This window comes from Taudactylus pleione, unplaced genomic scaffold (genome assembly GCF_031769625.1).
Source record: "Taudactylus pleione unplaced genomic scaffold, aTauple2 ptg000069l, whole genome shotgun sequence".
NCBI lineage: Eukaryota > Metazoa > Chordata > Amphibia > Anura > Myobatrachidae > Taudactylus > Taudactylus pleione.
The window spans coordinates 6,221,648-6,247,168 of NW_028284471.1; the positions used below are offsets into that span (position 1 = coordinate 6,221,648).

The 25,521-nt window shown below is 43.7% G+C and overlaps 1 protein-coding gene across 1 annotated transcript in view; it reads right to left on the bottom strand.

Moving 5' to 3' along the window:
* Positions 1-493: 493 nt before the first annotated feature.
* The window catches only part of COMMD7 (COMM domain containing 7), a 34,833-nt gene continuing 9,805 nt past the window's right edge, over positions 494-25,521 (bottom strand). Inside the window, exons 2-9 of the mRNA XM_088467102.1 lie at positions 23,784-23,837; positions 22,653-22,755; positions 19,550-19,606; positions 19,432-19,469; positions 5,829-5,919; positions 5,696-5,745; positions 1,822-1,870; positions 494-770 (exon numbers count right to left, since the gene is read on the bottom strand). Of these exons, the coding sequence (XP_088323228.1) occupies positions 694-770; positions 1,822-1,870; positions 5,696-5,745; positions 5,829-5,919; positions 19,432-19,469; positions 19,550-19,606; positions 22,653-22,755; positions 23,784-23,837 (519 nt within the window). The 3' untranslated portion in view covers positions 494-693. The remainder of the gene's footprint in view (positions 771-1,821; positions 1,871-5,695; positions 5,746-5,828; positions 5,920-19,431; positions 19,470-19,549; positions 19,607-22,652; positions 22,756-23,783; positions 23,838-25,521) is intronic.

The window sequence follows — 25,521 nt, forward strand, 5'->3', positions numbered from 1 at the left end:
TATGTTTAGTGTTTTAAAAAATAAAAAAAATAATGGGATGGAATGGCTGGAAAACACTTAGACAGAATGATAAAGCAACATACTGCATATGGGTTACAGCATGTGCACACCAATAAATTAATATTGAATGTAGGTGTAAACATGTACATGAAACTCAACATATGTATATTTGATGAGCAAACAAAAAAAACAAACAAAAAAAAATAAAAAATGGAAGTCTGCTATAGCAAGCAATGCTGTGAACAGAAGAGCTCGTTGATTCTAGTCAACTGTGTCACACAAAAATATGGCAGCGATCAGTGAGCAATTTTTTTTTTTAGAAGAAAATAAAATAGGTAGTAATGCAGTATAGTTCCCCCTCATCTACTGCAAACTGAAACATGTTTGATTACAGCTTCAGGTGTAATCCTATGAAATGATTATTGTGAAATATAAAATAGTTACTAGATAATGAAATTCCTACATTATGAACAGCAGTGTTGTCACACACACACGATATACAAAATGTTTTATTTGTGGTACAATGTGATTCTTTCTGCAGATGAGAATGACATGAATTTTCTATAAACAACCATTTACCAGACAAATGTACTGGACTGATGTCATTATGTACCAATGAGGTTTCATTTCTGTGATGATAAAGACAGAGCGAGTTAGAGAGGCACAGTTCCATCCCACACCCGTGGCAGCTCATCACGTAAAGCATTCCAGGCTGCTCTTGGCACGTTCCATCTCATGCAGAAAACTGTAGAACTGGGGCAGGGTCAGTTCTGTGAAGAAACATTCCGTCATTCATCTGTTCATCACACTTTTGTATCAGCTCTTTACATCTTTCTATAGTGCTACTCTAGTGCGGTGGGAATCACCTCTTTCTACAGTCCTATTCTGGCGAAGCAGGTGTGGCCTCACTTTCTACAGGATTACACTAGCAAGGCAGGCATGACCTTGCTTTCTACAGTACTATTCTGGCAAGGCTAGCATGACCTCATTTTCATCAGTCCTACTCTAGCAAAGCAGGCATGACTTAAAAGCCACCATGCTAGCTGCAGCTCACATTCCCCCGCTACCTAGCAACCGGGACACCGTATGAAGTCAGCCCGGGGCGCAGGTCACCTGCAGCTGCCTCATGTCTCCTTAACTCAGGAGCTTGTTTCAGCAGGCAGCTTGTTTGGTCCCTAGGAAGGTAAAAGGCAGGGAGGGCTTAGCCTTCCTGCCGGTTATAGCATCCATGCCAGTCAGATGTGACCAGCTCCCTGCACCATCTTGCTTGTTTGTTTGTATTCCTGGCTCTCCTGCTAAAGTCCTGCTGCAAGTAACATTCCAGCATATACCTGGATCTTCGCCCCTTGTTGTTAAGTGTTACTCATCTTACCCGACACTGGTTTATACAGCAGGGTTTGCACTCCAGCTTTCTCCCCGCTGCTCATACATAAGCTCCTCCTATCTTGAGTACAAGACCTGGGGGGACATCTGAGTACCTGTGAGAACATAAATCTCTACGGAAAAGGGGGTTGCTATATGTGAAGACCTCTCTAGCCTGATTCTAGGAGTTAATGTGGACTGTTGGGTGTGCATAAGAATGACCTCACTTTCTGCAGTCCTATTCTGGCAAGGGGAGCATGACCATACTTTCTGCAGTCCTACTCTTGCAAGACATAAGTAATCTCACTTTCTATAGCCCTATTCACAGTGTGACTTTACTCTACATAGTAACATCTGACCTAGGGCTGCAAGTGGCTAACTAACCATACTGTGAAATCTCAAGCATTTTTCCTGCACACATTTCACAACTATACAAGCTTGCAGCAGCCTCAAACTCACCTACGTAGACCGGCTCCAGCTGGTGACCTCTTTTAATAACCATCTTCAGCTGAGAGAAAATACACAAAAACGACTATGAAAATATCCAATAAATAAACATGATATTTCTATCTCATAAAAAAAAAAAATAAATAAAAACCACACTATTCAATTATAAAGACTACTTTAAAGAACAGATATTGGGTACATATAGTGGAGACATTGTGTAGGCGGAATCAATATTTATGAGAATGCAACTTACCAACTGATAAGGAATCAGTGATACTGTAGGTCGAGACCGACAGTCGCACTTAAAAATGATTAGAGGAAAAGCTCTTAAACATTCTACATATGGATTGGGTGGAGACAGAGTTGCACAATTTATCGACATCTGTGTATGTTTCATTAAATAGTCTCTGACCCAATTAAGGAACGTGTCTGGAAGGGTTTCCGTAATACCACCTGGTATGAGACAATTCTCTATACCGATGACCGGCTCATTGATCTGCATACACGATAATTATTGTGTATTCGACAATGGTCCCTGCATGCCGGATGGATGATGTTCTTATCTGTGTTTATCAGATAAAGATTATATATAGAATCTGTCATGTACTGCAATCTTGCCCCACACAGGTATGTCCTGTATTATTTTTGCTGTATAAAAAGTTATTAAAAGAAAAAAAATAAAATAATTGATAGAATTAATAATGTTCTTCCAAGATATTGCTGGCGATAGATGTAAAGTCACAATTACACATTTAGCTGACAAAATGGTTGCTTTCCCCTTGTGTATGAACAGATGCTCTTTAAAAAGGCTTGCAGATTTATTTTGTTCCTAGACCAGTGCCACATAGCCCAATGTTATATGTAATGACTGGTAGTGTGGATGCACAGTACAGATGCCTTAAAAATGTTAATTATTATGAAGGATGACTCAAAGCAGAAAACAACATCCATTTCTTCAGTTTCCTGAACAGAGCCCCTTGTCCATAACATATTTGTCAAAAAAAGTTTAAAAAAGAAAGTCTGTGATTTAGGGGTCTATGTACTAAGCCTTGGTGCTAAAGTGGATGGAGATAAAGTACCAACCAATCTGCTCCTGTCATTTTTCAAACACAGCCTGTAAAGTGACAGTAAGAGCTGATTGGTTGTTTTTTTTATTTAGCTCCATCCACTTTCTCTCTCTAAGGTTTAGTACATAGACCCATAAATCTTGTGATAAACTAGTGGCCACTATAAAAGAGATGGAGGAACTGTATACCTACTATTTGAGATAATGACTGGGAAGATTTTGTAGACTGCACATTAAGCAAACCTGACAGGAAACAATAGTGTTAGGATCTGTGGTTAGCAGATCATCTTGGTTGCAATTCCCAGTCTTAGCTGCTACTAGAACCTTACATTTAATCCTGTGTCTGTGTGCTGATCACATGTGTTCAGTAATTAACTGTCTGCTTGTGTGCAGTATCAGCTGCACACTAGTTAATTGTCTTGTCAGTGTACACAGCCAAGCTGCACACTGGTCTGTCATTAGGGAGGTTTGCAGGGCTTCTTCTGATTGGACCTTGTATCTGTTAAATTACAGCCAGCACTTCACTCCATGCCGGTGATCGAATATTCATGTTTCCGGTTCTGGCTTAGTCTCCTGTCACCCAGTCGAGCTCCAGTTCTCCTGTCTTTTGTATTGTGTTATTCTGCAGTTTGTGTCATCCAGGCGGCACGGTTCGCTTATCATCTACCTGCAGTTAGTGTCATCCTGATGGCACGGTTCGCATACCTCTCCTCTGCCGTTCGTGTCATCCAGGCGGCACCGGCAGTACTCTGTGTCCAGAGTACGCAGCCAAGCATGCGCTGCTTGTGTCAACCCGGCGGCAAAGGCCGCATCCACTGCTTGTCTCAACCTGGCGGCACAGGCCGCACTGCAGCATCAGCTGCTTGTGTCAACCCGCGGCACAGGCCACACTCCAGCGTGTTCAGTGCGCCATCCAGCGTACCAACGCCAGTGACTTTATTATTATACAGGATCTTCATCGGTCACATCTTGCCAAGCTTATTCAGCCCTCAAGGCTGCTACACAGCCAGGAGGCTGCCACCCAGCCCACAGGCTGCTACACGGTCCAAAGGCAGCAACCTGCCCAGTTACTCCAGCCCTCAAGGCTGCTGCACGGCCCAAAGGCCACTTCACCTACGGCCTTCAGGCCCACCTAGCCAAGTTGTCTGCCAGCTCTCAAAGCTGTTGTACGGCCGCATCTAGCCAAGAATTCCAGCCTTCAAGGCTGTTGCAGGACTAATACTCATAAGAGTCACATATGTGCTTAACAAATAGGTTAATACAGCTGTTTGTTTATCCCTTTAAGCTGGGTACACACTGCCAGATATATTGGCCGATCAATTGATCGGCCAGTTTGTACCCACGATAAGAATGTGAACGACGTTGCTCACAGACATATCACATAGGCTGTGCTGCACAGTCGATGGACAGATATATCTACAGATTGCCCATACACACACAGTGGCAGCCGCGGGGAGGGGGGCGGTACACGCGCCCGGCCACCGGGACCAGCAGCAAGACACAGATGATGGCCGTTCAGTGTGTTTGCAGATATATCTATATATAGAACCACATATAGAAGGCTAGCCTCTTCTGGCAGCCCCAGACGCACCATGTGTAACATGAATTGTGGCATTTAAACTGGACTTGCCCTTCTCTATAGCTATGCGCAGGGCCGGAATAAAGGGGGTGGGGCGACAGGGGCGGTCGTCCAGGGGCCCCCACACATGGGAGGGCCCCCACACACATACCCGGCTGGCTACGCGGGGACTAGGGACACATGTGGACTGCTGCCTGCGCTGCTGCATGATCAGCAGGGTGCAGGCAGATACCTGTAAGGGGACAGGACAGTCCGGGGATCCACGTTGCTTAGTAACTTTATTGAACTGGCGGTGCAATAAAGTTTTTTTTGTTTAATCAGTGCAGCGTGCGTGACGTCATGACGTCAGGCAGCGCTGCACCCATTGAAAGAGCAGGCATCCGAGGAGCTGTGCTGCAGTGAGCAGCCGACAAACAAATAAGGTAAGTGTAGGAGCTAGGCGCTGGGGAGGGAGACGCAGTGTGCCGAAGAGACAGACAGGGTCTGTCAGAGTGTCATCAGGGGGAGGAGGCACTGTGGCTGTATTGGAGGGGGACAAGGGCCCCCACAATTTAGTTGCCCCGGCCATGGCTATGCGCAAAACTAAATTGTGCAACTCGTCAATATTTTGAAAACAAAATATGCAGTGCAGGCAGCATTACCAGCTTTTGTAATAGGGAGGAGAGCCTTTCATTTGCTTGTAAAATACAACACACTCAAATCTTTGTCTCCTGTTGCCTATAGGAAACAGTTAAATAATAACCTACAAGAGAAGATTACACACGGATATAGAAAATCCCCCCAAAATTAGATGACATACGGCACCAGTGGGGGAGCGTGTTACGATTCTCTCATTAACTACTTTATGCACAAATAAGCTACAGATGATACTTGAAGTGATGGTGAAGTTAACTATGAATACATGAAAATATATAGAATAAATGCTTCCAAAATCTGCAGGTAACAGGGTGTATGTGTAGAATAGCTTGAGAGGATTTAAGCAATGGCTTACATGAAATAGGGTCAACTTACAAGCCATACATCTGTATTATCCCATTTTAGTTGCTAGTTTAATCCATGTGTCTAGTATTGCAAGATTTTATGGTTTCTATTTTTTTTATTGTTATTTTGTTTCTTTTGTTACAATGTTTTACGTTTGTAATCTTGGGACCTGAAAATCCCACCCAAAAATAAAAATAAATAAATAAAAAAAACACATCTTTGGTGCAGTGTCCTATTTGTTGTACACATATAAGATGTACCTGTAGAAAAATACTTCCAGCTTTCTCCAGTTCACTGCTCGCTGCTGTAACTAAAATAGAAAAGTACAGAAAATTACGATTAATACACTGACACAAAGAGAATCGGCACAGCAGATCAGCCAATGACACTCACCCCCAAACTTCCACTCCATGTCCACCAGCTGGTTAATACTGAGCGTCCGTCCAACTGCTAGATGTGTGAGAACAGCCGCATCACTGCTCCACTGCAATGAAAATACAACAAAGCTTACATACACCAAACTTTAAAAGGTGGGTACACAGACGATATGTCGCCTGATCCGGCGGATCGGGCCGACACATTGTTGTTATGTCGGCCAACGAGAGCTCCCGCAGGGTCGTTCATCGCATCGACTGATCTGCCGTACATGATGCTCAATCTGTCAATGTGATGAACGACCCCAGGCATTTGGATGCAGCTGGTGAATGACATATCGTGCGGTCGTTCAGCAGATTGTGCAGTGTCAGACAACCGCACGATATGTCGTCTGTCGCATCGTGGATCGGCTGGGTACACAGGTCTCTCTAATGTGTACCCAGCTCAAGTTACAAATTGATATTTGAATGTTTCAGGAACATGGCATAGCTGAAGATATCCAATACGGCTGGTGTCTATTGCAAGACACATCAGAATGCACACACGGAGAAATCACACTAGAAAACTGTTAGCAATTAGTTAATAAGCGCACATCCAAAAGAAATTATGGCAAATTACACCTTTACTTTACTTGTACGGTCCTTTATTTCAGCCACTGAGCAAAAGTATGTTTAAAAATAAAATAGGAGAAATACACAAATAACTTCCTAATTGCAGACATTTCTTGGTAAACTATTTTTTAGAGGACAAATAATGTTTAACCTTTATGTTGAATTTTGACATTATTAATATTTGTCAGTTTAACAAAAAAAAACAAAAAACAAAACTACAAACAATGTTTTGGGCTTAGTCTCCCGTTATAAAAAAATAAAAAAAAAAACATTTTAAAATCTACACAGTTACAAAAACACTAAGGGCCTGATTCAGACTTGGGAATAGAGTGAGATATCTCTCTCGACTGTGAACCTGAACAAACCATATTGCAATGCAAGGGGTGTAAATACATACATTTTTCTACATGTGGGGTAAATACTGGCTGCTTTTGCATGTAGCCCACAAATACTGCACAGCTTTATTATTACTCTACAATTTAGATGTCAGTTTGGAAACACTCCTCCCAAATCTAAATCTCTCTGCACATTTTAAATCTGCCCCACCTTCAGTGCAGCATGATTTTACCAAGCTGATCAGTTGAGAGAGATATCTCTCTCTATTCCCAAGTCTGAATCAGGCCCTAAGGTCTCTAATGAGCCATGCCTATTTTTTAAGACAACTGAAAAAAATAAAGATCGTGGACTACTCCTCAAAAATACAATGACAAACAAAAGTTCTAACCCACCTTCATGGCAGACTGTAAAGAGAATATTTAACATTGTAAAAGGGAAACTACATGCTAATATTTATTTGTGTCAGCACACTGAAATGTATATGTTACACACAGCTTGATGGCAATGTTGAAACTCGGGGGGACATATTCCTTGGCAAAAAAACATGACCCAAACTATAGTCTACTGAGAGGGTTAGTACACATCAACTGGATTGACAGGAACAGTCTGAGGAAATATGAAGAAATAATGTTGGAGAAAGAAAATAATTGAACTGTACTGAATTGTGATCTCTGCAAATTAGGCCTACAAATGTGTCCTTGATCATCTAGCCTCAATACGCCATGCAGCGCAATATGCCTGGCATGAGTGAGCAGTCAGGTCCAGTGTAACTCTGCTAGCATCTTGTGTCTTTTTGTCCGAAAACGCGCAAGGTGAAGTGACTAGGGCGCACCAGGAGACTCTGCTAATTAATTTAATATCTGTGCGAGACAGAGACTGTAAATGGAACCTGGCATGGAAAAAAACCTGTGACAGCTACAACATAGCACTTTGGATGCAGATGGAGAGACTAATGCTGGGTACACACTGGCAGATGTATTGGCTGATCAATTGATCAGCCAATACATCTTGTGCCTGTCTGCCAGTGTGTACAGACGATAAGTCTGAATGCTGTCGTTCACAGACATATCGCGTCGGCTGTGCCGATGCCCAATATATCTGCAGATATATTGGGGCATCATGCTGTATGTATGGGCGGTCAGATGACCGTCTGTACGGTTGCAGCAGAGGCCGCGGGGAGGGGAGCGAGACACCAGAAGTCAGATAATGTTTGTTCAGGGTTTATGAACAACCATCCTCTGCAGATATATCTGTTAGGTGTGCACTGATATATAAGTGTTGCATATCAAATAAATCAGCACAGACTCCTGGTGTATCATAGTTGCAACACATTGTGACTTAGACACATTTTCGTCAAAAAAGATGCCTGGCGCTAGCAGAGTCTCAAGTGACCAGGCGCACAGAGAGGGGCTGTTTGACGCGACTGTAGCAAAGAAGAGTGAGGACACATCTATTTGCACCATTATAGAAACTATGGTGTTATGCAATAGATGCCGAGACTATGGATCTGGCGTAATTTCAGCAAATTTGCTGCTAAATATAAAGTGACAATCAGATAGAAGACTGGTTTTACCTTATAACTGATTGGCACTTAAAGTTTATCAGCAAAATTGTCTAAATCATGCCGGATCCGTATTCTCTGGACCTATTACATAACCCCCTATGTCTTCTAAGGGGATGTAGTTCTGATCCCGGCAGTCGGGATGCCGGTGCTAGAATCCCATCACCAGTCAGAAACCCTGAGACAGCATCCCAATGGGGCTCACTTACCAGTACATGTCAGGATTGTAACCTAGTAAGTATGTCGGTGTCTGGATTCTGAGCGCTGGCACTCCATACCCAACCCCTTATAAGTCATCACATTTACAACAGGCAAATACCCATGCAAAATTACAGTTATGCCAGGTATCCACTTGCTGATTAAAATGAGCAATTGAATGAGAACGATATAGTTACCGTTCAATCGCTCATTAATCGTTCACAAATCGGGCATGACAGATTAACCATGTTCAGGGATGAGGAAGGGTGCCTGCACTGAACAACATATTGTTCAGTGTAGGCACTGCAAGGGAAGAGGAACGACTGTACGATTACTATGTTGTAATCGTACTGTCGTTCCACTATCTGCAAGCGGATACGCACCTTTAAAGTCACTTAAGGAGGCTTATTACTTAATTTACAAATGTTTGTAAAGGAACATGCGAGCGCTGGACCAGGGTATTGACATGCCCTGGGTAGGACAGGCGGCGCCCCCCCCCCTTTTTATTGTTTCTCTACTTCCACAATCTCCCCCTCCAAGCAAAATGAATCAAAACAGGAGAGTTATGGTAAAACTTACATTGTTAACTCTCTTTCTTCAAAGTCCATAGAGCCCACAGGGAGACATTGGGGGTGTAGGTGGGATCTGGAGAACCGGACACCAACAGCAAAGCTTTTCAATCCCAGGATGCTCCGGTCCTTCCCCCTATATTCCCCGTCCACAGCCTGAGGGTACTTCAGTTTTGTTAACAAGCCCCAGGCAGGAGCAGGATAGGAGAGAAGGAAGACTGGTACACTGAGGAATCACACTCTCACACAGAGAAGGAAACAAGTGACCAGGAGAAGAAACCCCATAGAAGCTAGGAGAGTCATGATGGGTGCCCTGTGGACCCTATGGACTTCGAAGAAAGTTAACCAAGGTAAGTTTGATCATAACTCTCCTTTTCTTCTTCAGGGTCCATAGGGCTCCACAGGGAGACATTGGGGATGTCCCAAAGCAGTTGTTCAAGGGCGGGAACACTCCTGCGCTGATAGGATGCTTCCTTCGGGCGTAGGGTATTCCTGAGAGGCAAATGTATCAAAAGCAGAAAAATGTGGACAGAAGACCAGGTGGCTGCCTCGCATAGCTGTTCAGCTGAGGGCCACGCTGGGCTGCCCACGAGGGACCCAATAAGAATAAGCAGAGACTGTAGACGGCACAGAAAGGCCAGTCTGCGTGTAAGCCTGTGAGATAGTCATGCGAATCCATCTGGCCAGAGTCTGTTTGTTAGCTGGCCATCCCTTCTTGTGGAATAAATATAGAACAAAGAGGGAGTCCAATTTCCGGATGGAAGCAGTGTGGTAAACGTAGATCCTTAGAGCACGGACCACATCCAAAGAGGTCTCACCTGCCGAAAGGTCTGGTGAATTAAAGGCCGGAACCACAATTTCCTCATTGAGGTGGAAACGAGAAATCACCTTGGGAAGGAAGCCTGGGCATGTTTGAAGAACAGCCCTGTCCTGATGAAATATCATAAAGGGGGAGCGACATGAAAGCGCCCCTAAATCCGAAACCCTACAGGCAAATGCTATAGCCAGAAGAAACAGTCTTAGCAGTGAGCCATTTGACATCCACCGATTCCAGGGGTTCGAATGGAGGTTCCTGAAGTGCTTGGACACTGGCACTGACAAATCCCATGGAGACACAGGAGGGACAAAGGGAGGTTGTATTAGTTGAACACCCTGCATGAAGGTGTGAACATCAGGAATAGGAGCAATTCTGCGCTGAAACCAGATAGACAAAGCAGAGACCTGCACTTTCAGAGATGCTAGGTTGAGGCCTAGATCCAATCCAGCTTGAAGAAAGGCAAGAATTCTAGAAACCACAAAGACCTGAGGGTCATAGTTTCTTGGAGCACACCACTGGAAATATGTATGCCATATTCTGTGGTAAATCCTGGCTGAGGCTGGTTTATGGGCTTTTAGAATGGTCTGGACCACAAAGCTGGAAAAACCCTTAGCCGTTAGGAGGAATGTCTCAAGAGGCAAGCCGTTAAAGACAGATGGGCTAGGTCCGGATGTAGACATGGACCCTGAGACAACAGGTCTACTCGTAGAGGAAGCTGAAGAGGAACGTCTATGGAGAGCCTTTGAAGATCGGAGTACCAGTGACGTCTGGACCAGGCCGGAGATGTGCCAGAACATAACTGTGCTGTACTCGAGGAAGCAGGGATATTGGAGGAGGGAAGAGATATGCTAAACAAAAGTTCCATTTCACCGATAATGTGTTTATGAAGGCCGCGTCAGGGTCCTTTGTTCTGGCTCCATAACTTGGAAGCTTGTGGTGGTGTCTGGAGGCCATGAGATCCACCTCCAGAAGACCCCATTTGTTCATTAGAAGATGAAAGACTTCCGGATGTAGAGACCATTCTCCTGCATGCACGTTGTGATGGCTGAGGAAATCCACCCCCCAATTGAGAATCCCCGGGAAGAACAATGTGGAGATGGCTGGGAGATTGTGTTCGGCCTAGGTGAGAATGCAGGACACTTCTGTCATTGCTGACTGACTTAGAGTGCCCCCTTAGTGACTGAGGTAGGCCAAAGCCGTGGCATTGTCGGACTGTACTTGTACTGGCCTGTTGTCAGAATATTCTGAGCCAGAGTGAGAGCTCTGTAGATGGCTCGAAGTTACAGGATGTTGATTGGCAACACTGCCTCGACTGGGGACTATCGGACCTGGAAGGAGTGCTGGCTGGTTACTGCGCCCCACCCTCGGAGTCCATGGCGAAGAGAGCCCAATCCGGGATCCAGAAAGGGGCGACTTTGGTTCAAATTAGAAGTCTGTAGCCACTAGGCTAGGGACAGGTGAACCTCTGGGGGGAGGCTCATCATCTTGAGCAGATGAGGTAGCCCGTTCCACCGGGAGAAGATCAGGTGTTGGAGGGGCCTCGAGTGAAACTGGGCGAACTCCACCATGTCGAAGGTGGACACACTTGATCCCAAGGCCTGCATTGCAGAGTGAATCGACACTCTGCGATTGTGAAGCAGTCTGCGCTGTAGTGCTGAAATCTTATCTGCCATTACTCGAGAGTCCAGGAGGGCTCCCAAATGTACCATCCCTTGAGAGTGTGTCAGGGAAGACCTTTTCCAGTTGTTCAGCCAACCATGCATTTGTAGAAAGGCAATGGTTACCTGCAGATGGCTGTGAAGAGTCTCTGGGGAGTTTGCCAACAGCAAGAGATCATCTTAGTACAGGAGCAGTCTGATCCCTTGACGACGAAGAGAGGCAGCCATAACTGCAATGATCTTGGTAAAGACCAGAGGAGTCGTTGAGAGACCAAATGGCAGAGCCTGAAATTGGTAATGTTGCTGCAGTATATCAAACCGGAGATATTGTTAATGAGAAGGCACTATAGGTACATGTAGGCAAGCGTCCTGAATGTCTAGGTATATCATAAAATCTCCAGCCTCCATAGCTATGATAATAGAATGGAGGGTTTCCATACAAAAACCTAGGCACCCTGATAAACTTGTTCAGAGACTTGAGGTTGAGGATAGGTCGATGAGGGTAGAACAATAGCCCTTGTGAGGAGGGGACCGGAATTATTACTCCTGATTTCAGTAAGGACTGTATGGCTTTTTGGAGAAGCAGGGCCTTGGTTGAGTCCGATGGAGGTCCTGTGCAAAAGAACTGTTTTGGGGGTCGCCTCAGGAAGGAGAGGGCATATGCGTGGGAGACCACTTCTCTTACCCAGGCATCGGACGTGGTTTGATAAACTTGGGCGAACTGAATAAGTCGGCCTCTCACCCAGTCAGGCTGTAGGCTTGTCCTTAGACTTCACAGGTGGACGTCTAGTAGCCCAGGCTTGTTTGGCCCTAGGCTTGGAGGACTTGGCTGATGTCTGTTGCCGTGAAAAGGACCGACCCTTGGCTTAGCCTTGAGGGCGAAAGGACTAAAAGGATGACATTTGTGGCTTTGTATTATATGCAGAGGGCAGGAATGCCATCTTGTTTGTCGCCAAAGTCACAATTTTATCCAATTCTGGACCAAATAGGATGTCTCCTGCATAAGGCAGAGACTCTAGAGCCCGTTTTGATTCTGAATCTGCTTTCCAGGAACGTAGCCAAAAGAATATGGCGGGCCACTACCGAAGTGGCAGATATCCTGGAGGGCAGGAAAGCCGTATCCATAGCACCTTCACCAAAGTAGGAGGCTGCATCTCTAATGTGAGATATGTGGGACAGCTGTGTAAATGGATTTATGACAAGCTTCTACACGTCTGTCTGTGGTCTCCTTCAAGGAGGATGCAGTATGAATGGGCAAGGTGGCATTTTTAACCAGACGTGTTACATGAGAATACACTGTTGGGGGAACTTCCCATTTAGTACAATCAGTAGCTGGAAGCGGGTAATAGGATCTGAACAGTTTTGTAATTTGAAACCTTTCACCGGGCATATTCCAAGCTTCACTTATGTGATCAGATAGCTGGTCAGAGTGAGGAAACTCTGGTTAAAAAAAAAATAAAAATTTTTGTCGCTTAAAAAGTGCATGTTTTTTTCTTAGGAGCGGGTTGAAAGTGGGGGAGGGGCTACAGGGAGAGCATCTTATCCCCTGGCTGACATTAACCACCCAGTCACCTGGCCTTTACAATATGCCTCTGCGCCAGTATCGTTATGCCCCGATGGTCTCGTGGAGTAGTGGGCGAGCCAGTGTACACATCAGCATCTCCGGTCTGTCTCCCAAGAGACGCAGGTCCCCCGCGAACGGGGTTCCGCCTTACCTGTCCCCTGGATTCGGGGCTGCAGTCTGAGGTCCGGAGAGCTTGCTAGCTAGTCCTCCTCTGAGCCCTGCTAGGAGTACCTAGCACAGGCTTTGTGACACTACGACGCGGAGGGGTGATGGGGCGGCAGCACAGACATCCGGAGGACATTCTGGTGCTGCTCGCCCTTTTGGTAAAAAATAAAAAAGTTAATTAAATTGTAAAATTAAAGCTTGGGCTGCTTAATGCAGCCCTCTGTTATAATGGTGGTCCAGCTCCTGCCGAACACCAACGAAACTGAAGTGCCCTCAGGCTGTGGGTGGGGTATAGCGGGTAGGGGGGAGAAGGACAGGAGCATCCTCGGATTAAAAAAGCTTTGCTGTTGGTGTCCGGTCCAACAGGTCCCACCTACACTCCAATGTCTCCCTGTGGAGCCCTATGGACCCTGAAGAAGAAAGTGCAGATTCATACTGTCGCTTATGATACTATAGTTTATGTATGGAGGAGAGATCAAAGAGCTAGGAGAGTCTTCTGTGTCCAGGGACTGGCGTCGCTGGGACAAGCAAAATGCACATGAGCCACCCTCAGCACGGCCCTGATATATGCATTAATATAAAGAGGAAGTAATCACATTGTGATGAGTACAAATAAAATAATTAAAAGTGCTGATAAAGAATCTTTCCATTTAAAAACCAAGAATCGTATATGAAAAAAAAAGAAGGTACTGCATTAAAGTATAATCAGCAAGAGTACAATACTAGAAAGTAATGATTGGTACTATACATACTGTATTTATAGTGTAATAACAAGGTTAGGGTGTACCACAAACAAACAACTTTTGGAATTAGCACTTTTTGGCATTTGCACTTAAAACCAGCAAACCAAAACTATTATATTCTCTAACAACCAAGCAGATAAAAGACAATTGTGTCTTATCAAGTGTCATGTGAGCGGTATTACTCAAAAACAACAAATTTCACTGTCCTTCTGAGCAGAGGAATCATGCACAACCTTGACAAACTTATACAAAGTATACACATATTTGTGTTGCATCTGAATACTAAACATTTCTTAGTAAACAGTAAAGATAGGAATGGGCAAAATATCATTATAATCTTAACACAACTTGCCTCATCAGTACAGGCTCCAATTGAACAGCACCCCATGTGGCCAAGTAATAAGGAAAGATTGTATAGTGATTAAAATAAGATGCGCGGGTTCGGATTTAACCGGATATGTTTGGATCCCAAAAATGGTATCTTATTTGCCATTGGCTATCACCTGTTTTGGATAGCCAATAAAATAAATCCGAACTTGTGATAATTCTGTCGAAAAGAACAGAGTAAAACCAAACCCGCACAGCTCTAATTAAAATGTATAATTTTAACTTATTACTTATGCTGGGTACACATTAGACGATTTGCAAACAATCTGATATCATTAATGATTTCCCTTGAACTCCTGGACTAACGATATACCGCATACACAATATCGTTTGTTGTTAAAGGTTTCCAAATAAATATTGACTATTTTATATGAGAACTAATTGTACTATGCAAAGCCTTAATAAATATATTTTGGAGAGAAAAAAAAATAAATTTCAAAATAGTCATATCGTTAACGATATATCGTTTATGTCCCAAACACCTGACGACCATCTTTAAGATTTCCAAAAAATGTAAAATAATGGCCTGTACTATGGGACAGATGCATGCACAAATCAGTGTAAAATAAAAAAAAATACGTAGGGTCCCACCCTCTAAAAGCACAACCTGACCCGGACTTTTCAGAGCCAGTCCTGGTTGTGAAAATGTGTGTATATTTTAATAAAGTTGTACTTTCACGGTGTGTGTCTTGTGTTTATTTTAACATTACTTTTGCAGGTGAACTATGGAGGTACCAGCTGGCCCTTAATGCCCACCATGATGGTACTTGTTCTCCAAGTACTATTATGTGTGGGGGGGGGGGGGCTTGCTGTAGTTCTACGGTAAAAGACAAAGGTCCTGATTCAGACCCACTCGCGAGCGGCTGTCCGCTCGCAAGTGGGTCGATGGTCTGCACTGAGCATGCGCACGACGGCGGGAGCTCCGTCGTGCGCATGCGCCAGACGCGACGAGCGAAGGACTTTCCTTCGCTCGTTGTGTCTGATCAAAGGGGGCGTGCTGTCGATGTTGATTGACAGCACGCCCCCTTTGGTGGGCGTGCCTCCCTGACGGGGGCGTTCCCAAGGGAACGCCTACCGTCAGAAGCCGGCCCACTGACATCACTAGTGATGTCAGTGGGAGTGATTTTGGCTCTGATAGAGCCAAAATCACTCCGGGCCTTGCGGTTGAAAAACTCAACCACAGGCTCTGACTCGCAGTGGCAATGGTCGCGATGGTCACGACCATCAAACTGCACGCTCGTATAGGCTGTGGGTGGAGACCCACAGCTATACGAGCGTCCAGGAGGACGCTCCATAATTATGGAGGGCGGCCCTCATTCAGAGCGTACGGCTCTGAATGAGGGCCAATGTTTTTACATCTATTTTTACACTACACTATCAACCCAGCACCCACCGGCCAGAGGTATCAGCCCAGGCCTGGGTGCTCTGGAGAGGGGGACCCCTTTATTTTGGGGGTTCCCACCTCCCCAGGTATCCCCAGCCTGGGCTGACTAGTGATCAGGCGTAATGCTTTGGCCAGTGGACCCGGTGAAAGGGTTCCCCCGCTAGAAAGAGTCCGGTGCTGGTTATGGAAAATACAGGAGACCCTTACTCATTTTGTCCCCTTTATTTACAATTATTTATTTATTTATTTTTTATATATTTTAGCTTGACAAGCATTTTGCACAGATCCGTGCAAAATGCTTGTCAGATCCGGGAAATGCCTATCAAGTTACGTCTGCATTGTTCGGGTCGGAACGACAGTTTGTCGTTCGGTAGTACGTACACACTGCACGATATGCCGCGAATCGTTAGAGATTCACAAATCTTCCTGAATGTAGATACGACCTACAACTGGCGAGACCGTGCATCGTGATCAAGTGTACACACTGGACAATATGGGCGATTTGTCATTCCGATGTGTCGGCATCGGCCATATCGCTCCCGATATAGTCTAGTGTGTAGGGGCCTTTAGTGTAATATGCAGCCCTTTTGAAGTGAGACACCATACACCGCTGAGGTGCATGAGGTTTGTCCAGCACTGCACTGGCTGAAATGTCGATTGGTTGCTGTGGTTACTAAACATTTACACCTTGTTAGTAAATGGACTTTGAACTAAACACGTTAGAATAATGCATTGGAAAAATAGTCAGTTATTTAGGTTTTTGTCAGTAAGATGCCCCTTTAATTGAGGAGTTTGGTAGAGAAACAAGCAAATATCAATTTGATTATGGAAAATCAGTTCACAAATAAGCTACTTTGAAAGACACCTCAAGCAAAATTGCTCATCACAGTCATTCTGATAATATCAATTGCCACATTTTCCACAAATAAAAAAAAAAAAGATTACAGGAAAATAGATAATTTATTGGCAATTAGCTCCTATAATACACTTCATGGGCAGAAGTATCTGGGCCCCACTGCCAATTAGTGTGCTTAAAACTTTTATTCACAGCCATTGCTAACAGCTGCATAAAATCAGGCATACAGCCATGCAATCTCTTTAGTCAAATAATGACAGTAGATGGGTCATACTGAAGAGCTCAGTGACTTCCAGTGTGGTGCTGCCATAGGCTACCACCTCTGCAACAGATAAGTTCATCAAATTTCTGCCCTGCTAGAGCTGCTCTGGACAGCTGGAAGTGCGGTTATTGTGAAGTGGAAACATCCACTAACAGCAGCTCAGCACATAGAGGCCCTCATTCAGAGGCGGCCGCAAAATGCGAGCCGTCGCTCTGAATGAGGGCGGCCGCTTGTATGGAGAAGTGCGGCCTCCTGGACACTAGCTAAGCTGTGGGTTACCACCCACAGCTTAGCGACCGACCAGGGTGATGGTCGCGATGGTCTTGCGACGAGACCCTAAGGTTGGGTCTCGGCAACCGCAAGCCCCAGGGAGCTTCCTGCTCTGATCGAGCAGGAAGATCCCCACTGACATCACTGGTGATGTCAGTGCGGCCGCCCACAAAACGGCAGGCGTTCCCTCCATTTGTGAAACCACCCCCCTGCCCCGCCTACAAAACGGGCCGAGCTGTCGATCAACATCGACAGCCGTCCCTTTTGTAGTGAGCTCCTAACCATCGACCCGGTTGCGAGCGCTCAGCGCTTGCGACCGGGTCTGAATGAGACCCAGAGTGCGACTGCCAAGGGCATAGATCATAACAGTAATCTGGCCTTACTAAAGAGTTCCAAACTGCCTCTGGAAGCACGAAAACTGTTTGACGGGAGCTTCATGGATTAGGTTACCATGGCCAAGCATCCACATACAAACCTCAGATCACCACACACACAATGCCAAATGTCTGCTGGAGTGGTGTAGTGTAACACACAACGCTACAGGACTTAAGAACAGTGGAAATTCTCTCTGGAGTAAGAAATCATGGCTGAATCTGGGTTAGGTGGATGCCAGCAGAACATCCTGTCTGAAGGCGTACTGACAACTAAGTTTATTGGAGGAAAAATAATGGTCTGGGGCATGTGAATAATTTGGCCTGGGACCACTTCATTCCAGCGAGTACATACAGTGACAGTCTAGAAAATTGTGTGTTCCAACTTTGGGGCATATTCAAATAGGTGCAAAAAGTCAAGTACTTTTCGCCTGGCGTGGTTTTTGCCATCATCGCTGATTTTCCATGCGGAAAAGTACCGCACGCGTCCCCGCTTATCCCCGTATTCGTTTACAAATCGGCAAAACGGCACCCGGCAAAATGCAAACAGGCAAAAAGTGCTGTCAGATTTGGGGAAATCAACCTGACACCCCCCAAAGAATGCACTAACATTGGGGATCATTGTAGATGCACCCAAATAGCCCTGCTGAAGATATTTGGGGTACTTACAGTAAATGCTCTCATTAGCTGCTAATTAGCGTCTTTGCACAAGTGGTGAAGAATAGCATTTAGCATTTTTTGTGTGGGAAAATAACTAGTCCCAGTGAATTTGTAGTACATGAAAATGGGTGCAAGCATGGTTAAAAATCGCAAAAGTGAGGTTTGTGAAACTTGAAAAACGCACCTTCAGAAAGCACCTGCAATAAAAAAAAATACCCCCATACTTGTAGACACCCCCAAAGTCTATTTTGCTAGTTTTTAAGTTTGTACCCCAACTTTATACTTTTTTGCCCCCTTTTGCAAAGTAATTTATTGGGGTGTTCTTGAAAAAAAAATTTAGGATTTGTTTGATGCAGTTTTCCTTTGGGGACCTGTCCTAAGGGTGCAGAGTGGTTTCCCCACCTTTGCACCCCAAAACCGCAGTTCTGCACTTTTTTTCGACTGCTATTCATAGGCTAAACTTTTACGCTGGCTTCAATGCATGGAGTTTCTGCACCGTCGAAAAGTCGCCACAATTGAATACGGGGATAAGTTTCCGCTGGCGAAATGACGTCCCCGCCGAAACTTTTTCGCCAAAAACAGCTTTTCGCACCTAACTGAATACGGCCCTTTGTGGTAACAGTTTGGGGAAGGCCCTTTCCTTTTTCAACATGACAAGTGTCCCCGTGTACATAGCCTGGGCCATCAACAAAATGGTTTTCAGAGTTTGGTATACACAAACGACAAGACTGCACAGAGCCCTGACCGCAATCCCATCAAACACTTTTGGGATGGATTGGAATGCTGACTGAGTCAGATTTATCACTTCAACATTAGAGTCCAACCGGACTAATGCTCTAGTGGCTGAATGAATACTGATCTCTGCAGCCATGTTCCAAGTTCGCATAACTGTCCATGGTTTTGGAATGCGATATTCAACAAGCACAAATGGGTGTGATGTACGTGTATCCACATTTTGCCATGTAGTGTATAAGGGTGTATTCTCTTAAGCAAATGTATTCACTTAAAAGCAGTATGTATCTGCATTTTTGTATAATTTTTAATTCTCATAACTAGTTTCAGAAACAGGAAGACATAAGTAAAATAATGTCAGCAAAGAATAAAAGGATAGGTTTCATCAGCCTGTGGCTTATCCTTTGTTCGGATGTAGCTCAACCACAGGTGACAAGTTATAACCTAGCTACATAATAAAGAAACATTTGTTCCCACCTCTTCTGCAAAACATCCAGCTTTTTCCTCATCCAGTCCTGCAGGTTACACAACATACAGATCAGGAAACATGTCAGTGCAATGAGGATGAAGAGATGTCATGTGACCATATTCTCACCCAAGACAATCAAGTCAGCTCGCAGCTCCTCAGACTTCAAATTTCTTTTCAATGCACCTTTAACAACCGAGAAAGTAAAAAAGGCATCACTGACTGTTACAGAAATCAAATTAAAAGGTTAGATCATTACCTCTGTTGCCATGTGTATGTTACATGTGTAAGCCCACTACAAGCCATAAATAGCTCTTTTATAGAGCACTAAAGAATAACTATGGTCGGACTGAGTGTCTCAGTGCAGAGAGCCACGGCACAGGCTCACTCTGATTCAGGTAACTGGTGATTTGAGGGGAAACACCACATTTGCTGGACACAGTGAGCTTTTCTTAAGGATTTGACCAAGTAGGAGCAGTTAAACAAACCCAAGTTGTGTCTTTGGGTTGGAAAGGTTAAAGTTAATATACACTTAGCAGTGCTCTTTGATTTAAATGCAAATTTTTTTTTCTTCATGAAAATGCCATTGAAAGTATAAAACAATGTTTTATTTGCATTGTACAAAACTCATATGTAACATATATTTACTACGAAATGGAAAAGAAATATAAAAGTAAATTTACTGAAGGTGGAAAATTTAAACAAGTGAAATAAATATCCGACCATTAAATAAAATACTGCTAGTATTGTGAAATTCACATTTTAGTGGTGTTCAAAATCTAAGCCTGTCTGCTGCTCTAAAGCTCAACCCTGTTCATTAAGTGCAGCAAATCTGTTTCACTATAGTAATGCAGTAACACAGTAGTCCACAAGTAGATACATTTTCTGATTATTCTTCTAGAGGAAGACAGGAAAAAAAATAATCAATTTTACTAATTAACTTACATTAATTTTGTGATATGAATAAAACTTATGTATTGTGCATTAAACCTTAATACTGCACTGGCACCTGGGTTTATATCGGACTATGGTGTTCCACTTCCCAACAAATTCCCTGACTGCAGCCATGTTTCCTCCTGATGTAATCCCAGCGCCTGTATAGCCGCCGGGTGAAATGCAGACGCCGAAAGACTGAACAGGCAGAATCCCGACAGACAAGGTAAGTACCTTATCCCTACCCCTCTTCCCCCCCACTAACCCTCTCTTAGGGGTGCCCAACACTCCCGGGGTGGTGCCTAAACCTAACCCCCCCTTGCCCCTAGCCTAACCCCAAGTCCCCCCGTGGGTGCCTAAACCTAACCCTCCCACCCCCGTGGCGAACGCCAACCCTGTCCCCGCTTACCTTCATTCGGGAAGCAGTCTGTCAGGATTCTGTCGTCGGGCTAAAGATAGGCATCGGGATTTCGACGCCTATCTTTAGTCCTATGTTGGGAATTCGACGCCGGATTCCGTCAGACGGCTTCCCAGGCATCGCCATTATAACTACATCTACCTCCTTCCCCCCCAATCCCCAAAAGCATTCAGCTGTGACAACAAGACCAGAAGATACCACAATCAAATAAAACCGCTTAACAAACATTTGTCATCATCTAAGGACAATTAGGACTTTCCTATAGTACATATTTCTATCTACCATTTACTAATTTTAGCAGTTGGTGAGAACTCAGCAAAAATAAATATAACCAAAGTATCATCAAATGGGGGCACTCCTGGCGTCCAAAAATAAAGTGATATGAATGATGTTGTGTATGCCTTAATTCCGATACCTTGAATGTTAATGCATTTTATTGGAACACACATAGCACCTCTATCATAAAAATAGTGGTTATTATAATTGTAGATAGGGTTAACTAATAGGACTAAATTATTCATTTAGATCCAAAAAAGAGAAATTTCTTAAACCGATTCCAGAAGTTAAGGGGACCGGCATAAGATACTTTGATTCATTTTAATCTTACGGTCACTTCTGTCTAATGAATGACTGTCTTTTGAGATTTCTCAATGAGATATTGGAATAAGGGATTTTGGAATATTGAAAATAGAGAAAAACATAAATGATATATAGAAACATTTTTTAAACATTTAAAAAGGCAAAGTAAGTGTCCTTTCCTTCGTTCGTTCGTTCGTTCCAAACCTGTATTCTGATGCCTCAACAAATACAGACTCTCCCTCCCATCTTCCATACACTTCATTTTGATTCTGAATACTACAGAAACTCTGCAAACCTCATATCTTTATACAAGTCACTGATCTCAGAGGTAACTTCATAATATCCATTGTAATTTAAAATAAGGACTGCAGTATTCCATATATTTACACATTTTCCAGTGAACATGGAGATGATTAAACTAGATCTCTAGGGTTATACATCTAGGGGGTATATTTACTAAAGGGAGATTTAAAAAAAAAAAAAAAAAAAAAAACAACAACATTGATGGTTTATTTCTGGGGATAAATCACATTTACTAACAGGCAATTTTTGATTTGTTTTTTTAAGTATTAGTAAATGTGTGATTCAGCCCTATAAACATCATTGGTTGGATTTCCACCATGGCTCAAACTGTGTGGAGTTTGTATATTCTCCCCGTGCTTGTTTGAGTTTCCTCCCACAAATCAAAAATATACAGGTAGGTTAATTGGCTCCTGACAAAACAAAGTTAACGTGTGTGGGTGTGTGTGTGTACACACACGTGGTAGAGAACCAATATAGATTGTCAGCTCCACTGGGGCAGGGTCTGATGTGAATGGCCAAATATCCTCTGTAAAGCGCTGCGGAATATGTGTGCTCTATATAAATAACTAGTAATAAATAAATATACATATCGACGTTGATCGATTTTAAATCAATTAAAATCGACCTTTGGTAGATATACCCCCTAATATTAAAAACCATTTATACATACAGTAGCAGTGCATTATGGGACTTGTTCAATTATACTCTCTACTATTTTATTGTTAATAAAATTACACATTTTCAACTACTATGTATTACTGTTTTATTATTATTATTAAATGTTGTGCTTTGGAAGCTTTATTACTAGTAGATGTTCCGTTTCAATAAATGCAGGAATCAATGGTTGCTTATGACTACAATGCAGAGAATCCATTATTTTCTAGAGAGATTGGTTCAACTTCCTGTCATCCATATTGAGGAATTAGTTGCACTACACATCCTAACTCCTGCTCAGAGCAGAATTTACTCCCAAGATTTCCTATGCGGTTGTGTCCTCACCATTCAGAACAAGCAGGACACTCCTCACTATGTTTTTCAGAGGACCCAAGCTGATTCCATTATCTTTGACAAAGTCTTCCAGCTGAGCAGTGAACTGATCTACCTGTAGGAAAATGTAAAGAGAATAATATCAATATAGGAGGGCTGCAATACACTAGCGCTGTCTTCCATAATGCTGGCTATACAGACAATAACTTCAGGACTACCATTTTGTAGCATGAAGGCCCCTACACACTAGACGATATCTTTAACGATTTGGCAGATTCCGACACATCGGACGACAAATCGTTCATATCGTCCAGTGTGTACACTATCACAATCCACGTTCCCACGGGTCGTTGGTTGCATATTCAGATCTTTTGTACATGCAGGAAGATCTGTCAATCTCGTTGTCGATCCCCCTCTTTTCGTTCAGTGTATACGCACTATCGAACACCACGCGATATGTCGTTCAGACCTGCACGATACGACCGTCACTTGACAGGCATTCCCACTCCCCTCCCATACCTGCTTCAGACACAGATGCATGCACAGATCAGTGAGATCTCTGCATGTATCTGTGTCAACAGCTTGTAAAGTGTAAAATCACCAGGAAGTCCCCCAGCCAAAGTATTACACCTGACCATAGGTCAGCCCAGGCTAGGGATCCCAATAAAGCGGTCCCCATCTCCAGGGCACCCCAGGCTGATAGTCCAGGGCCATCCCTGACCAGTGGGTGCCGGGTTGTGTATAGTGTGGTGTAAAAAGATAGATGAACTAATATTGTCTTTTGCTGGAGAATTACAGGTCCCAGCAAGCCTCCTCCGCATGCTCCCCTGGCCTGGGCTGACTAGCGGTCAGGTATAATGCTTTGGCCGGGGCACCCGGTGAAAGGGTTCCCCTGGCTGTGGCATTACACCCCCACTAGAAAGAGTCTGGTGCTGGTTATGGAAAATACAGGGGACCCCTACTCATTTTGTCCATTGTATTTCCAAAACTAGGACCGGCTCACTATGCCCAGTGCTGGGTGTGCTAAATACAGGGGACCCCTAAATAATATTGACAGGAGGCATTGTGAGGAAATAAGCCCTGGGGACCATTGTGGTGGGGAGTGGTGATTTCAGGTGTATGTTGGACTGGTGTCTGAATTACCTCTTTTTGTTCTTTTAAAAAGGAAAAAATCACTTTGCAAAGCCGGGAAACTTGCTGTGGAAGAGAACACATCAGTTAGATAATGCTGCAGAGTACATTATAATTAGAATGCCAGTACTGGTATTTTATATATGATATTATATCCCTTACTCCTTGAACCACAGCAAATAATCAGCTATTGTCTGCTTAGTAAAGGTTTACACAATGAAAGCAAATTTTGGATCTAAACCCAGCGTTAGTAAATGAGCTGTAATTTATACCCCTTTCAGACATACCCTTTCTATCCGGGATTTTGCAGGGACTTGCTGCTCAACCTGGGTTTTGGCTATGTCTGAACAGACCAAACCCAGGTCCCGACCCTGCTTGGTACCAGGGTTATTCCCAGGCCCGACCCAGAGTGCCTGTAGTGTGAACAGTGCAACCTGGGTTGCGCTAAAAATACTTTGATTGGCTCTTTGGGCCGCTTGCAGGTGACTTCAGCCGCCAGAGCACATGACAGTGGAGCAGACACCGTTTCTGCCACCATGGCTCACTGGAGTAAAGATGAGGTGCGTGAACTACTGGTGGTGTGGTTTGAGGATCAGATGATTACAACAATGTAGTCTCCACCCAGTTTTCATGAGCTCATTATTATAAGCCAAAAAAAAAGCGTCTCCTTTCAATGGCTCACACTAAATGCCAGGGCAGAACGGGTTTAGTGTGAACAGGGTCAACCTAGGAATTTCCTGGGTCCTAAGAGTAGTGTGTAAGGGGGTCCCTAGCTGAGATATGTGTTGAAGTCATGATCAAAAACCTGGGTCAGAGCCGTGGCTCATGTATGAAAGGGGTATGAATATGCCAGTCTATGTGGAAAAGTCAGGAAGATATTTATGATAAAGCACACTTATGGGGAAAAAAATAAATTAACAATGATCCTTAAGTATAACCACTTTCTCTTAGAGGTAAAGGTATTTAATTACATAAGATTTGGGGCAGGGGAACATATTTTAGTTTGTCTTTGTCTATTTTGTCAGTGTTTTAAAGATAAAATCCTCATGAATGGTGCAATATTCTACTTTTTTACTGTTCTAGATGGATTACACTTTCACAGCATAATGGTATTAATACTTTTTCAATGTAAAACTGTATGTAGAAGAGTTTCCTCCCAGTGACATCACATGTGTAGGTGTGATGGAATATGCTATGTTGGTGGTTATAATGTCAACTTGAAAATATGCTGACACAGCCACATAACATAATACTAGCCATGTCAACATAATACTACTCAACATTCTGGTATCAATATTATGAATGTTAACTTTGTAAATGTATACCAGTGTGGTCACTCCTTTTTCATCCGTTGCAAATGTTTCCATCATCAGCAGTCTGTGACTGTCAGATGGTTCCATCACATATCTGTACTTGTCATTACTTCTCTGTTCAGTTCACCTGCCTATTGTGATTTCTTTTTTTCCCATTCCATGGCTCCACCATCTGCTCTCTCCTCTGTGCTCCTGTCTCTACTGCCATCTCCTATAAGGTTGTATCCATGATCTTTCCACTACTGTCACTTATATCTACAGATGCCCAAATAATTTAAACCAGTTTGAAATTATTCTGTCAACAAAATAGAGAAGGGAAACACCACTAGTAATATCAATTGTGTTAAAATAAGTGTAGTCAAAAGATACATGCGGATCAGTTAACAGGTGAGCAATTAATCCATAATAAAAACAAATACAACAATGATTATAAAAAT